The sequence below is a fragment of the Palaemon carinicauda genome, chromosome 1 (assembly GCF_036898095.1).
Source record: "Palaemon carinicauda isolate YSFRI2023 chromosome 1, ASM3689809v2, whole genome shotgun sequence".
NCBI classification, from domain to species: domain Eukaryota; kingdom Metazoa; phylum Arthropoda; class Malacostraca; order Decapoda; family Palaemonidae; genus Palaemon; species Palaemon carinicauda.
The window spans coordinates 208,873,691-208,889,919 of NC_090725.1; the positions used below are offsets into that span (position 1 = coordinate 208,873,691).

The window sequence follows — 16,229 nt, forward strand, 5'->3', positions numbered from 1 at the left end:
TATATGGTTACATTTATTTGTCAACGCTGATAATGAAAAAGAAAGATGAGATACATTCAACAATTAGTGTAAGAATTTAAATTGTCATTAACAGAATTCAATCTCCTCGGTAGTAACCACAAAATTCTTTCATATCTTGGTTATTGAAATAAGCCTAACCAATTAGCCAATGATGAAAACACATATAACTTGTATTTAAAGGAAGATTTCGCACAACAACTGGAGTCTTATTTACATTTCATTTAATTAGATGCTAAACTTCTTTGTGCTTTATAAAAAAAATCATAATCGTTATCGGTATTATGCTATAAAAGTAATTTGCAATCACATTAGGCCAATGGTTATGCCCTGGGCAGTTCCTGCTGCCACTAATTAGCTGAACCATTGAAAAGAGGTGAGGGGATTAGTGATGAAGGAGAAGGATCGTTCTCCGAAATAAGCGATTTATACATAATTAAGGAACAAATTAAATCATCGCCAAAGGATAAAAGGAACAAAACGAAAACCAACTTACGTCATCGTTCAGGAGTAAGGAGGACAACTCATAACAGAGCGTGCACGATTCCGGGAACCAAACCATGTATGGGGCTTGTCCCGGCTCCCGAATAAAATAGATAGCGCAATGTGCATGCGACCGGCAGAGGTCATGTCCAACGGGATCGTTGAAAGAGGCGGGGCAGCCCTTGGCAGCGCAGCGGACCTTCTGTAAAAGAAAGAAGACATAAGTCTGGATGTTCCTTGAGACTCTGGTAAGGGATTAAGATTTACTAACAGAGTCTAGATAGCATTAAATATGTGTGCATAGAATGGTTCAATGAATGAGAGCCGGAGCTCCATATTAAAATATTTTAAATATAAAATTTTCCTGCACCAGAGTGTGCCGTAGCAATCTAAAATGGGTCCGTATCACTATAAATATTATTAACATAAGAATAAAATAAATTAATGTAAGCTGCGGAGCCTCCGACAGGGTCGAGGATTCAGTGATAGGCCCGTAACCAAATAAATTATAAAATACAAGCAGTAGCTAAAAGCTAAGGCTAACATCATTGCTAAGCGTATTGGTGATCTCCGGTGAAGCCGGAGGTCCGGTGAAAGGTCCGGAATAAATAAGTTGTGATTAATAATGAATATTTTGTGTGGATATGGCCGTGGCCGGAGTCTGGGTGCAAGGGACCACCGGGGGGATGAGGCCCTGCCAGAGGGTTGCACTCCAAATGATATATAACTATAGGTTCCAATCTCAATGAGTATCCCTCATGGCGGAGTAGAACTCAAGGCGGAGTGGATGAATGTTCTGATCCTACTCCCTAGCCGTAGCGGGGAGAGGACGGAACTACGAGGAGAACAGGTGGCGTCATAAAGCTGGCCCAAAACAATGACTCACACACGAACAGGACCTATTAATAACGCTAGCTATATTAACAGTAACCACATAATAAAATAATTCGTAAAATATCATATACCCGTAGAGGGAGAGGGGGGAGGGAGAACCCGTGATCGTATAAAACGGAAAACGGGATATCCACCTCTCCTACTCGAGGCTACAAAAGAAAACGAGAGAAAGGGTAACTCGTGACTGTAGCGACAGAAAACGAGAACTCCATGCTCTCGCTCTCATGGTTACACTATAAAGAACCTAATTAAGCACACTATAATATAATATAAGTATAACAATAAAATTGTAACGTCAAATACAAGACTACGAACGAAGAATAACGTCTGCGTTAACAAAATTTAAAAGGATATAGTCCACTGACGAACACCTCTCAGGGCGGGTACTAAACTATAATAAAGCCAGAACACTATCTTGTTCGTCCAGACTGGACTTGCTAGCAAAAAGTACCATAGGAAATAATAATACTAATAATGGTTCAAAAAGGCGTAAGGCCAGTGACTTAACCAAGAACCTAACTGACAGCGTACCAAATGGGCAAGACTAACATGAAATTCCCAGCGAGGCAAATCAAAACAACAATGGCTGCCGACACCGCGGAAGGCCAAGCCGGTCGAAATAAAAAACAACACAATACTGGGAAGAGTACAACTGCCCGGTACTGCAAAAGCTGTCAAAACAAACTATGGTACTTAACATTGGTATTGGTGAAGTTGGAGCTTCGGCCATGATGAAAATAATCCACGAAACGTGAAAACACCGAGAACACAAAAGTCTAAGACCAAGCTAGCAAGTCCAAAACAGAAGGATGTCTCAGAGGGCGCTCGCGTCGGGCTTCGGTGGAGTGGCTCAGGTGCGGTATCTGGGGCCTTTGTTACGGCCCTCCCCTTTGATGAAGGAATTATCTAAATGGAAGACAGCCTGTGAATAGTGGTTTTCACGCGCCCCTGCTTTATACACGACACCCACAAGGTGCTCGCGCGAGGGTAGTAACCTCTGCATTCCATGCTTTTATCTTTCTCTGGTATATTTGGAAGGTTTATATCAGAAAAGTGTAAAGAAGGACCCTTTTCACTGGCCGTCACAGGTCGATCCCCAGAAATAGATTTTTCCTTCGTCAAAATCCCTTTTTTTTCAAAGATGAAAATTAGATACTCTACTATAGTAAATTCCTTACTATCTGGCTCCATTGTGACCAAAGAATTGCCGGTAACGGAATCTTTTCAATAGCTAATTATTCTAGGTCACTCATTACACATCCTTAAATCTCTATATATGCAACAGTATTACCATTAGAAGATAGTCTAACAATTGATTTGATAATAGATGGTGGAGATTTCATAGTAGTAAAACTCACTGAACTTTACACAAAATGTCTGCAAGAATGCTCTATTCCTACAGTTTGGAAAAACTTTATCATTATTCTAATTCACAGAAAGGGAGACACAAAAGACGTGAAAAAATTTCTGCCCAATAAGTTTATTCTCTGTACTATAAAAAAATTACAAATATCATAGTAAGCCGAATAGAAAGACAGATACAATTTAATAAACCAAGAGACCAGGCATTAGTATAAGTGGGTATTCAACTACGTACTGATCATATCCATGTAATTAACCAGCTAATGGAAAAATCAACAGAGTATGACAACCCACTTTGTATGACATTTATAGACTATGATTCTGTCGAAACCTCAGACCTCAGTAGTAATGGAAACCCTTCAAAGACAGGAAATAGACAAAGGTTGGTTAATGAGAGAATAGCATGAGACTTATGAAGATGGTATAAGAAGTTCACTTGGTTGTATACCTTTATGATTGATTCATTGTTGAAAGGAAGGGATTGGATTTATGATAATGCATGATTCATTAGCCTCCTGACGACTTTGGTATGAAGCATATGATTTCAATTCTGAAGTAATTTTTTTTTATACCCGCCTATGACTCATTAGCGATTCTTTCACTTCCTCCCCACTTTTCATGAATTTGGATAGTTAATTTTTGTGTGCAGGAAACGTCATGATACAAGTCAAACTGATTTCCAGTTCGATGGCAATTTAAGGAATTGATGTATGAAGTAGGCATAGTATGAAAGAGGACGATTGTAAAATTATTCTTTTTAAATTTGTATGCAGTTTTAAAGCTTTCACTAAAAAGTTAATAGAAATAATTTATTCAAATATTAGAATGATATTAATTATTTTTCAGACATTAATGATGCAGTAAATGAAATCGTTTTATTTAAATTATTTTTTTTTTACATATAACTCAAAGTTGCATTGAATATTATTTTCTTATGTTTTAATTCATAAAATAATCTCATCCAGTTTCTTTATTAATACTACAGTAGCTTTCTCGTCATTTTTATCAAATGATTAGATTAATAAAATGTCAACCAGGAACTAAAAACAATGAAGAAAATCGTTAATTTCTAAACCATGTGATTGAGTGCATTTTGACCTGATACTTTTCAAAGTAAATTGTGGTGCTTCGTAAGTTATAGACTGGAAGATTTGGTGGCCATTTTATTGTAAAACCACCTGCATGAGTTGTATTTTTCATTTTTTTGGAAATTCTTCTGTAATGTTACTAGACTAAACAATACCAACTTCAAAAGCTTTTTTTTTTTTTTTTGAGCTCTTTTAACCAAGTAAACTTTAAACTCAATTTTTTTTTTATTTAGAACTTGAAAATTAAATGGAATAGTTGAGGCCTTCTGGAAGATTGAATGAAAATATTATGGGAGTTCTTAAAATTGGATTGTTTATTAATCATCATCTCACCTCTACATGCAAAGGTGGGAGATTATATTTTCTCACATGTCTGTCAACATGAAATATTGTTCGTTTAAGATAAGTGAGCTTGACTCACATTCATAAGATTTTGAGATATAACAGATGAGCATTGACAATTTACAACTACTAAAACTGTCTCCTGGATTATAAAAGACAGGTTTTAAAAGATATACAACTTTGGATATGGCTACATTTTTATGGCATGCCATTTTAATACCTGTTTACGTCTCATATATAATTCAACCATGTATTTATTATCAAGAGGCAATTTATTCACTGTTCATTTACTTAAGCAGATATGTTCTCTGTATTGAGCTGTCATAAATACGTATTGCGATTATTGTTAGTCAAGTAGCAGGCTTTTTAATTAATTTATATAATTTTGAATTCCTTTGCAGATATGGTACAGAAGAAGACTGGAGGCATTGTTGGCATGTTTATAATTCATCAACTATCCCTAGTGAAAAGCGGTTAATGTTAGAAGCAATGGCTCAAACAAGAGATCCTTGGCTTATGCAGCAGTAAGTGTGTGGAATAGTCACACGACTTTGTCAGACTGGTAAAACTTAGAAAAAAATATATATCTTAATGCAACTTTATATTACTGATGATTTTTTAGGTATTGTATTATTTCATAAAATGAATAGACATTCAATATGCTTTTTACCATTCCGTGGGTGAGAAAACATTAATCTGTTTGAATGATTAACATTGGTTTGTCTTATTTTTTGACAATTATTAGAAACCTTAAACATTTTCTTAACTCATAGTTGTTTAAAAATTTTAGCCACTTCAAATCACTATTTCGATGCTGTAGTCAGTTAACAAGGCTTAAGAACTTTTTATAAAGATGATTAAAACTGAGTTTTAGTATTTACAGACTTATTCAGCAATGTTTTGTATCAGTCATAAAGCCTAGGATGTATATAAAAAAAAAAAAATTTCATTTTGTGTCCCAGGTACCTAGAATACACACTGGATAGTTCAAAAATTAGACCACAGGATGTTATGACTGTTTTGAAGGAGGTCAGTAGAAATCCAGGCGGAAGGGTGTCTGCATGGAGAATGGTTCGGCAACATTGGCCCCAGATATCTCAACTATTTGGTCATGGATCCTTCACTATTGGTGCAATCATCAAAGCGGTCACATCTCCTTTCACATCCTCGTTTGACTTAGGAGAGGTATGTTTTTATAGGGTCTTTATTAGTGCTAGTCCAGAGGGGAGACATAATTTATTAACTATCACTCGGTAGTATTTTTCCTTATCTTTTTTGTCTAGTTTCATGAAACCATGATGATATTTGAATCTACAAAAGAAAACAATAATTTAATGTAGCCCTTTCGTCCTAAAAAAACATCTATTCTATTCATCTGTATAATCAAAATTAATCTAAAAACCTCTTTTGAACTTTAAGCTATTTCACTTAGGGTCAGCTCACGCCATTACTTACAGGAAACGTGGTGTGCTGACTTGGCCATGAAGATCATATGGAGAGTAATTGATTATTCCCTTAAATTTATTCTAATTTCATGAAGTATATGTACTTTATGACATCTTATCTTCCATTAATCTTATCTTCTAATCACCTTACGCTGTTAGTTCAAGCGTGGGTTTCACGATTTTATGATAAATAGAAATGAATAATCATTTACTCTCCATATGATCTTCATGGTCTAATCAGCACACCACGTCTTCTGTAAGTAACATGATGAGCAGAAGATTATGTGAAAAAGTATAAAGTTTAAAAGAGTTAAGAGGTTATTTTGATTACACACACGAATTGACTAGATTCTCCTAAGACGAAATGACTACATAAGATTTTTATGCTTTCTTTAGCTGATTAAAATACCATAAGTTTGCAGCCTACTAACTTGTTACGTGCAGTAACTGTATGTGCTATTACCAAAGTTCCTTTAAATATACACAGACCTCGCTACTACCTCTTCAGTTAACTCTCATCCCTTATTTCAAATTTTAATTGAGATTGACATTTAGCTTTTCTGGGGGATATCTTACCTGAGTTTTCTCCTTTAAGTGGTTTTTCTGATAAGATGAAGGTTTGCCAAAGGATAATTTAAATAGTCAAAATCTTTCTTAGTAACCTAAATTAGGTCTCATATTGCTCCTTCAGCTGCTCTCCCTGGCAATTATTATTAGGATGAGAGGATGAAAGTATTTTGAAGCTCTAATTGGTTTTATTATTGGAAGAAATTTCTGGGAAGTGCCTGGAAGTATAGAATAAAACTTAAGTTTTCATCTACTGCAAAGCATTTGCTTGATTCACTGCACGCAGTTTTCAATAGTTTAACTCATAATTTGGATGTAATGAATTAATGAGAAGAGAGTTGCGGTTGTCTCGTTTACCTTTGCATATCTAGTTATATCCTACATCTATTAAAAGCTGGTAAATTATTTATTTCACAGCCATCAAAACTGTGGTAAACTGCTGAGCAAATCCAGGGAGTCTTCAGTAACTCTCCTAGCAGTTTTTGGCTTTATAGACAATGGTATTTCAATTTCGGAGGACAATTGCTAACACTAATACCTAAGAAATCATCCATAAGACACAATAATTTTAAAAGAATGTTAAGTTCTCCTTGAGGGTTCTTATAAGATCTAGCTCTGGAGATTGTTGATTCTTTCTTTGAAAAAGAATTCAAAGGATAAGTTATATCAGAATCAGTGGTGACCTTATGATTGGTGCACTGCCTGTAGAGGTACATCTGTCTTCTAACCTAAATTGGATGATACTTTACAGTACAGTAAAGTATCTACAATTTATGAGTCTTTATGAGAATTTTTCAGTTTTGGCAGTATATGGTTATAGGTTAGTTCTTAAACTTATTGGATTAGATTTATCATCATCAGAGGGCATTGAATAGGCCTGCAATCTTTATTCATTATAAATTGCCTGTTGAACATATGTTCATAGGAGTTTAGATGGGGTTTTAACATTATTAAGGAATCTTATGTATGCAGATTTACAGAAAATTTATACGATAAAGTTTAGAATTGAAACAATTTTCTTATAACATTGGAAACACACGTGTTATCTATCAAATTTCAGGTAATATCTAAATATATTGGTTGGGGTTCATGATGAAGCCAACATTTCTATGTACTTCTCCTGGTTTTTATATTGCTTCCGCTCCAGAAGATCAGCTTATCAATGTTGTTTACATCTGGATTTGTTTGTAAATTCCACTGTCTTTCCTTTTAACAGACACATGCCTTTATTAAAGTAATGAGACACTACAGTGGTTAATGTTTTTTTTTCTGTCTACTCGGCAATCGTAAGACATATCCCTTGCCAGATTGTAATAAGTTTCATTGCGTTTTAAGCTGTGGATTTGTTAGTATTACTGCACAGGGATAGTGTTTTAAAGAACCATTGTGAGGTGCGGGGTTGCCTCACTGTTTCTCAGGGAAAGTATGTTTCAAATGTAAGTTGCTGAGACTTTCTTTAAGTTCAAGGTGAAATCCAGATGAGAATAGCAGAGTTGATGATGATATGATACAACAGCACCATTCACCAATACTTACTTAAACGGCAAAGATTTGTTAGTGATGAGCCTTGAAATTTCAAAGCTTATGTAGTTTCCTTTGTAAATCTCAGAAGGCCAATGATTTTTCGCTTGCAGGCGGGAAGTCTTACTTACTTGCCCACCCTAACCTGACTTCCATGGTCGGGTGTTGTGATAATATAGTTTCATTTAGTGAAGAGTCTGAATATTCACTACACATTACAGATCCTTTCATTGGGCCTCTATTTTTATTAATCACTTTAGATCCTTCAGTTGCCAAACTCTTACTCATCGCTTATTAGAATATATAGATTGCGAGATAGAAGACAGGGTTGGTAGTCTGGATCTCCTAAACAACCACGTTTTTCACTTGTGAATGGCGATTCATATCATGTGAATCTCTTGGCTCTTTAATGCTGTTTGTGATGTCTTAGCTAAAGCTTATCGCCTTATCGGTTGCATTTCCGCTTTGTTCGCTTGCATGCTCATCGTGTGTTAACGTTATTTAGGTAAGTGTCAACACTAGAGATTTTATTACCTTAACAAGTCTTTCTATGAAGAAGACTTAAAGTTAATAGTAGGATATTTCTATTCTTTTACTTATATATTAAGTCTGGGAAATAATTCCAGGATATCTAGATCCTAACTTGGGGGATTAGAACAGCAACACGCCTGCACAAAGAGATCAGAAAACAAAAATGATGCAGTTCATTAACTGTTACGCAGCGAAGTTCATTGATATACTCAAAATTGGCTTTGTCATTATCAATATCACCTCAGTATTCAGGGGCTACACCAAGCATGGAATAGTACACCCAGAAACGAGAGTGCTGAACTCAGTTAAAAGTAAAGGCAATGATTCAAGAGCATGAGGGGGGGCAATATTGTATGGCTTAAGATGTACTAAAGCTTACCTGAACGGTCTCTCTATAGCTTGGGATATTATTATTATTATTATTATTATTATTATTATTATTATTATTATTATTATTTATTACTATTATAATTATTATTATTATTATTATTATTATTATTATTACTTGCTAAACTACAACTCTAGTTGGAAAAGCAAAATGCTATAAGCCCAAGAGCTCCAATAGGGAAAATAGCCAAGTGAGGTAAATAAATAAAGAAATAGATAAACTACAAGAGAAGTAATTAACCATTAAAATAAAATATTTTTGTGGAGTAACAACATTAAAACAAATCTTTTTTTATATAAAAAATAAAATCTTAAAAAAAAATCAAGAAGAGAAATAATATAGAATAGTGTGCCCGAGTGTACCCTCAAGCAAGGGAATTCTACCCCAAGACAGTAGAAGACCATGGTACAGAGGCTATGTCTCTACCCAAGACTAGAGAACAATGGTTTGATTTTGAAGTGTCCTTCGCCTAGAAGAGCTGCTTACCACAGCTAAAGAGTCTCTTCCACCCTTACCAATAGGAAAGTAGCCACTGAACAATTGCAGTGTAGTAGATAACCCCTTAAGCGAAGAAGAATTTTTGGTAATCTCAGTGTTGTTATGTGTATGACGACAGAGGAGAATATGTAAAGAATAGGCCAGATTATTCAGTGCATGTGTAGGCAAAAAGGAAAATGAGCCATAACCAAAGAGAAGGAACCAATGTAGTACTGTCTGGCCAGTCGAAGGACCCAATAACTTTCTAGCGGTATTATCTCAACGGGTGGTTGGTGTCCTGGCCAACCTACTATGGACAATTGTTCACTTCAGCAGCACTGATAAAAATGTAAGAGACACTTGTAGTCACATGTTCATAAACCATGTGAGATTTAAAAGTCTTCTGGATGAAATAGTTTGAGACAGAAGTAAATGGAAATGATTCCTTTTAAGAATCCCTTGATTCTTGATTTGTTGAAATCCATGATTCTTGGAAAAATTGTATTTAATTTTTTTTTCAGAGGTGTTAATCCATAATGAGTTTATAAAAAAAACCATGGAGGTTACAGTATATGTTTATGTCCATGATTTTTCCCGATGATTCAATTTAGACTCGTAAAGACACTCGTAAAATAAGATTAGAAAATAGGAAATGGAGTTTAATTAAAATTAATTATTGTTTTAATCTGTCGTATGCATTTAATCATAAAATTTGCACAACTTTATGAGCCTAACCTAATAAGAATGTGCAAAACTAACTAATGAAAAAATGTAAGCAGTTTATGGCGTAGATTAGTAGTTTAGATATAAATTCAGCTTAGTAGGTAGTAGGTTGGCCAGGGCACCAGCCACCCGTTGAGATACTACAGCTAGAGAATTAGTGGGTCCTTCGACTGGCAAGACAGTACTACGTTGGATTCTTCTCTCTGGTTACGGTTCATTTTCCCCTTGCCTACACATACACCGAATAGTCTGGCCTATTCTTTACATATTCTACTCTGTCCTCATACGCCTGAAAACACCGAGATTACCAAACAATTCTTCACTTAACTACTGCACTGTAATTGTACAGTGGCTAATTTCCTCTTGGTAAGGGTAGAAGAGACTCTTTAGCTATGGTAAATAGCTCTTCTAGGAGAATGACAATCCAAAATCAAACCATTGTTCCCTAGTCTTGGGTAGTGCCATAGCCTCTACACCATGGTCTTTCACTGTCTTGGGGTAGAGTTCTCTTGCTGGAGGGTACACTCGGTCACACTATTCTATCTTATTTCTCTTTCTCTTCCTCTTATTTTGTTAAGGTATTTATAGTTTACATATGAAATATTTATTTTGATATTGTTACTGTTCTTAGAATCTTTTATTGTAATTGTTAATTACTTTCTTTATTTCCTTTCCTCACTGAGCTATTTTCCTTGTTGGAGCCCCTGGGCTTATAGCATCCTGCTTTTCCAACTAGGGTGGTAGCTTAGCAAGTAATAATAATAATAATAATAATAAAAATGATAATAATAATAATAATAATATGGTTCTTCCACGGGCAAGGGTATAGTTAAAAAACAGTGAGAAATAATTAAAATGGGAATAATAATTGAGGTGCACATAAATCGTATAGTCATTCTGTAATTAATGGGTTAGTAAAAAACAATAAAAATGAAATATAAACAAGAATAACCATATAGATATACATTGTCTATTCATTTTATATATATATATATATATATATATATATATATATATATATATATATATATATATATATATATATATATATATATATATATATATGCCCTTTGCATCAATAGGCATAGGAGATGATGATGATGATATACATATACTGTATATATATATATATATATATATATATATATATATATATATATATATATTATATACACATATACATATATATTCTTACGAAGCTGGTCTAACATGAGAGTATTATTTTATTCACACATTTCATTTGTGTATTTAAAAGATGTATAGCCAGCTCGTAAGGAGAGTTTCACTCATGTAGGATTAAGTTTAGTTGTATTTTCATTCAGTTCTGTATATGTAAGTTTACGTTATTTTTAAGAATTAAATTTACATTTTCCGTAGCTTTGTTACAAAGTCTTATGTAATATGTTAAAAAGTATGTATGACACACATGCTAGGGATTGCATCATGTTTCCATGTGGTTGGAAGTTGCAGGAATATTCTGGACTAAATTTTACTCTTTTTATTTAACCCTATATATCATAACCTGACGAATTCGTCAGTCAAGTTTCCAGGGACTTTTATTGGGACAGAGGAGCAGATACACCTTGCGTGACTGTCATGGCGAATTCGTCTTGGCTTCCTCTCCCAGAAAACAACTAGAAGCTGATTGGTCGAGAGCCATGTGGCCAGTTCATAATCAGCTGACGACAACTACAGTGTTATCGGACGTGTAATTCTTCGTTATTTATTCGATTATGGATATGTCGTCAGGCATGTAACCAGTTTCATAGTATTTTTTTTTTCTGAAATAGGAATAGTTATAGATCACTGTGAATGCCATACTGTTTTATCGTTTGATGAAATAAGGAGATTATGAGGTCTTTAATGTAGATGACGAATCTGTCATGTTGGTCATACGGTGCACACAAATAAACAGTGCATTATAATGTTGTTGTTTTTTTTCTGATATTGTCAGTATTCGTTAGTTTATTACTAATATTTTCGGTATTTATACCTCTCTTTACAAGATTTGACGTCAGTTCCTTTTACCCAAGAGTTATAAGCAGGCAAAAGATGCTTATAATAATAATAATAATAATAATGATAATAATAATAATAATAATAATGATAATGATAATAATAATAATGATAATAATAATAATAATAATAATAATAATAATTTTAAGAATTTCATTAGTAATATTTATATATATATATATATATATATATATATATATATATATATATATATATATATAGATATATATATATATATATATATATATATATATATATATATATATATATATATATTACAGAGGTGCCACAGAATGTCAATGTGAACGACAGAGTTAACAAAATTGTCAATGAAGAGAATTGTATTGTTATCGAAATTCCTAGTGGTATATAACTTAGAGGAAATACAAGATCCTATTGTACATCCATACACCCGTACACAAGCATCACGGCCCTCTAGAACACGTTTGTGGACACACAAAAAAATTGTGAACAAACCTCTCAACCTCCCTAAGAAAGAATCCTAGGAATTGTTAGAGTTTTTCTTATTCATTTAAGCACAATTAAACTCCCCAGAAATGTCTCCATCAATCTGGTAAATTGTTTGGGAGGTACAGAGAGTTTACTGCTCTAGTTATGAGTCTTGACAGATGGGAGATTATAAAATACAACTTATTTCTTTGGGACGATAATGGCGAGGTGAACAATGATAAACTGTTCAAGTTCAGGCCAATGTTAGATCATTTGAGAAAAAATTCCAAGAACTTCCAATGCAACAAAACCTCTGTATTGATGAACAAATGATGTCTTTCCAGGGAAGGCATCCCATGAAACAATACTTGCCCATGAAACAAAAAAAAAAAAAAAGAAAAATGGTGTTTCAAGTTATTTGTTCTTGCAGACATTGCGGGTTTAATTCATAACTTCATACCTTGCACAGGGTCGATTCAGCCTGGTATTCCAGATCTATGTGCACTTGGCTGAGACCATTCCAAACAACAGGAATCATCGTTATTATGACAGTTGGTTTACATCATTACCACTTGTAGAGCATCTGGCTGACAGGGACTTATGATGCTTTGGGATGTTCGGGCAAATCAGCTCCCAGGCCTCAAGTTCACATAGACAATGATATAAAGAAAGGAAGAGGTGCATTTGAGGGATGAAAATCCTCTGGTGAGGACAGCCAGTTAACAACAGTCAAATGGTTTGACAATAAATGTGTGGCATTATTGTCTTCTGTTGCTGAAGACAACCCAACTGGCACTACAAAACGCTATGATAGAAGTCAGAGGCAAGTTGTGGAAATTCCATTGCCTAACGTACATTTGTACAATAAGAACATTGGAGGTGTAGATCTCGCTGACTGTCTTCTAGCATTATACAGGATCCTCGTGCATTTTAAGAAAAATTATCACAGGATGACAGGATTGACATGCCTATCAATGAGACATGATTGGTATACCGAAGATAATGTGGTGAAAAAAACATTCCTTACTGACCTTCAAGATCATCAAAATGGGGAGATACGTCCCCAAGCGAATTCGTTCATCTTCAAGTGAGAGAATGGTTACTCCGCTATTGAAAAGAATTCAAACTGTTGGCCAAGTCAGACCACAGAGACACGTTAGACTTGATAAAGTAGGGTGCTTCCCAGAGGTGAAAAATCCTCGTTTGTATTCCAAATGAGTAGGATGTCTGGGTCACATTCATGTCTAAATGAGAGAAACAACTGCTTAATGCAGTTTCATACATAAGACAGTGTAACTCTCTCCCTCCCATTCTCTAGTGTAAGGAGTGAAACAAAAATATATATTTTTTTTTTAATCAGGATTAGTATTATTTCTGCCCTTTCCAACAGATTTTTCACTGATCAGTTCAGTTGTGCTTTCTTTTCTAAAGTGTAACATTATGAATAAAGGTGTTATTAATGCTATTTTGACACTTTTCATAAGCGTTTACACTGCTCAGTATATGTATAATATCTTTTGTAATGTGTCATATTATGAATAAACGTAGTATTGAAATTATTTCTATCCTTAAAAACAATCAACTTTCAAATAGTAGATGTCAAGTCATCAAAATGATATGCATTTATGTTCCATTTGTCAATATGATAATTTATGGTAAGACGAGCAACAGAATTGCTTTCTATGTTCTAAAAATGTAATAAATCTTGATAATACAATTATTAGCATATTTCATTCCCCAGTGGCCAACATGACGAATTAGTCAGGGTACTGTATTATTGTATAGAGTGCAGCAATTGTCACGAAAACTAATCTATAATATTCCTCAGGTTCATAATAGCCTAGAAACGAAGACATGATTTCTTTTGTCCGACCAAAATATACATGGTCCATATAGGGTTAATGTTACAAGAGGAGATGGGCAGAGTTAGCTGAGAGAGTTGCCTCGCCCAATGCATAGGAGACAGAGAGATCCAGCCTGACCCTCAGAAGAACCATCGTCCGACAGTCCTCTCACCAGTATCTATCCATCCACTACATTTCTCCCCTCCAACGTCCATAGTGTTTTCCCTCCAACGTCCATAGTGTTTTTTCTCAAATGTGAATAGAGTTTGTTCAAACATTGGAATTTCTGTGGTTTAAGTTATAAGAAGTGCCGTGTATATGTGAGTACAGGTATAATATAGAAATTAATTAGTGTTTGTGACTGGCCCTGTGAGATTAGGTTAAACAGTGAAGAGTATTTATTTTTGCTTAACCATTTGGTAACCTTGTGTGAGCCTAAGGACATAAGAGTAACAGATACATATATGTAAGTGTAATCATTGTTTATTTCCTATAGAGTAAAAGTGTCAACTTTTTTCATTAATTGCCAAAATTAAATAATTTCATAAATTAAGTTCTTGTGAAACAAGTCAATGTATAATTTTTTGAAGCGTCATTTTTTTTTTGGGGGGGGGAGGGGGTCTAGTTCAGATTTAAATTTTGAGTAATTTATTTTTGGGTATTATCGTTGAATTGTTATTTCTATAGAATATATTTATTTTTGTGAAGTTTGTATTATTTCGATCACCAATACTTATTTCAGTGTTTTTCTCGTGTCCCCTGAAGTAAGAGGTTGGTTTTAGAATAGTTCCCATTAAAGTAAAGTAATCACCCAATTTTGTATTGAGTGTAACGTAACGAGACCTTTAGATATTCAGTGTTCATGTATAATGTCGTCTGGGAGTTGCATATTATTCTCAGAGCTCGGAGGTTTTTCTCTTTGTATCAGATTATGTAATATAAAGACGATGAGTTTTGGAGCTCGGGAATTTACGTAATTTACTAGTCGTATTATATATATTTTGGTGCTCAGACTCTGGAATCGAGCGAGTCTGTTTTAGATATTGGTGTTAGTAGGGCCGTGTTTTGATTAAAGGTTTGATCAGTTTAGTAGTGATAGGATTCTCTTTATTGATGAGATATATTTTTTGGAGAGGTATATTTTTTGTAAAGTACAAGATGGCATAGTTGAATGTATAGAAGTTTTTGGAAAACCCAATTGTTCATGAATTGTCGGAATTTAATGTAACTAAAGCTCAGTCGCTTGCTACTTTAATGGCATGTAGTGGCCATGCAACTGGTGGAATGATTAAAGCCCAAATCAAGTGTCTAGCCTTAAAAGCGTTGATATACTTAGGAAAGTTGCCAGAAGAAGATATTGCAGCAGCTCGCGACCTTTTGGAGAAGGCTGAAGCAGAATTCGTAGAGAAGCAAGTATCAGAGGACCCACTAACTGAAATAAATATAGAGGCTGAGATTAGAGGAATTGCAGCAGAAGAGAATGTGATTAAGTTGAAGATGATGGCAGAATGGAAAGAAAGAGAGAGAGAAGAGTCAAGAGAAATTGCAAGACGGGAAGAAAGAGAGAGAGAGAGAAGAGGCAAGAGAAATTGCAAGAGATGAAAGAGAAGAAGCAAGAGAAATTGCAAGATATGCGAGGGAATTGGAACTATTGAATGCTCTTGAAAGGTTGTCGTCAACTCAGACATATGTGACCCCTGCTATGCATGATCCCGTGTTTGATGTGGCAAAGGCACAGAGGTTGATCCCAAAATTCACAAAAAAAAGCTCCCTACAAGTTCTTCGATCATTTTGAAGTGGTCGCGTTGATGATGGAATGGCCAGAAGATAAATGGTCTGTGTTATTGCCGAGTGTCCTTATTGGAAAAGGACTCAGTGCATATCTTGTCTTATCTCAGGACCAGAGGAAGGAGTACCAAGAAATTAAGAGGAGCATGCTGAAAGTGTATCAGATGACCCCTGAATATTAAAATAAAAGATTCCAAAATTTATAGAAGAACGAGAAAATTACTTTCCTGGATTACGCCTATAAGGTTCGACAATGTTTTAAAGAGATGTATAGAGGCTACCAAAGTGAGAG

The 16,229-nt window shown here is 34.7% G+C and overlaps 1 protein-coding gene across 3 annotated transcripts in view; it reads left to right on the forward strand.

Moving 5' to 3' along the window:
• LOC137653700 (endoplasmic reticulum aminopeptidase 1-like) overlaps nt 1–16,229 on the forward strand; it is a 512,338-nt gene that overhangs the window by 464,551 nt on the left and 31,558 nt on the right. For all 3 annotated transcript variants that reach the window (XM_068387282.1, XM_068387289.1, XM_068387299.1), the window contains 2 exons: nt 4,589–4,711; nt 5,150–5,372. In XM_068387282.1, the coding sequence (XP_068243383.1) occupies nt 4,589–4,711; nt 5,150–5,372 (346 nt within the window). The remainder of the gene's footprint in view (nt 1–4,588; nt 4,712–5,149; nt 5,373–16,229) is intronic.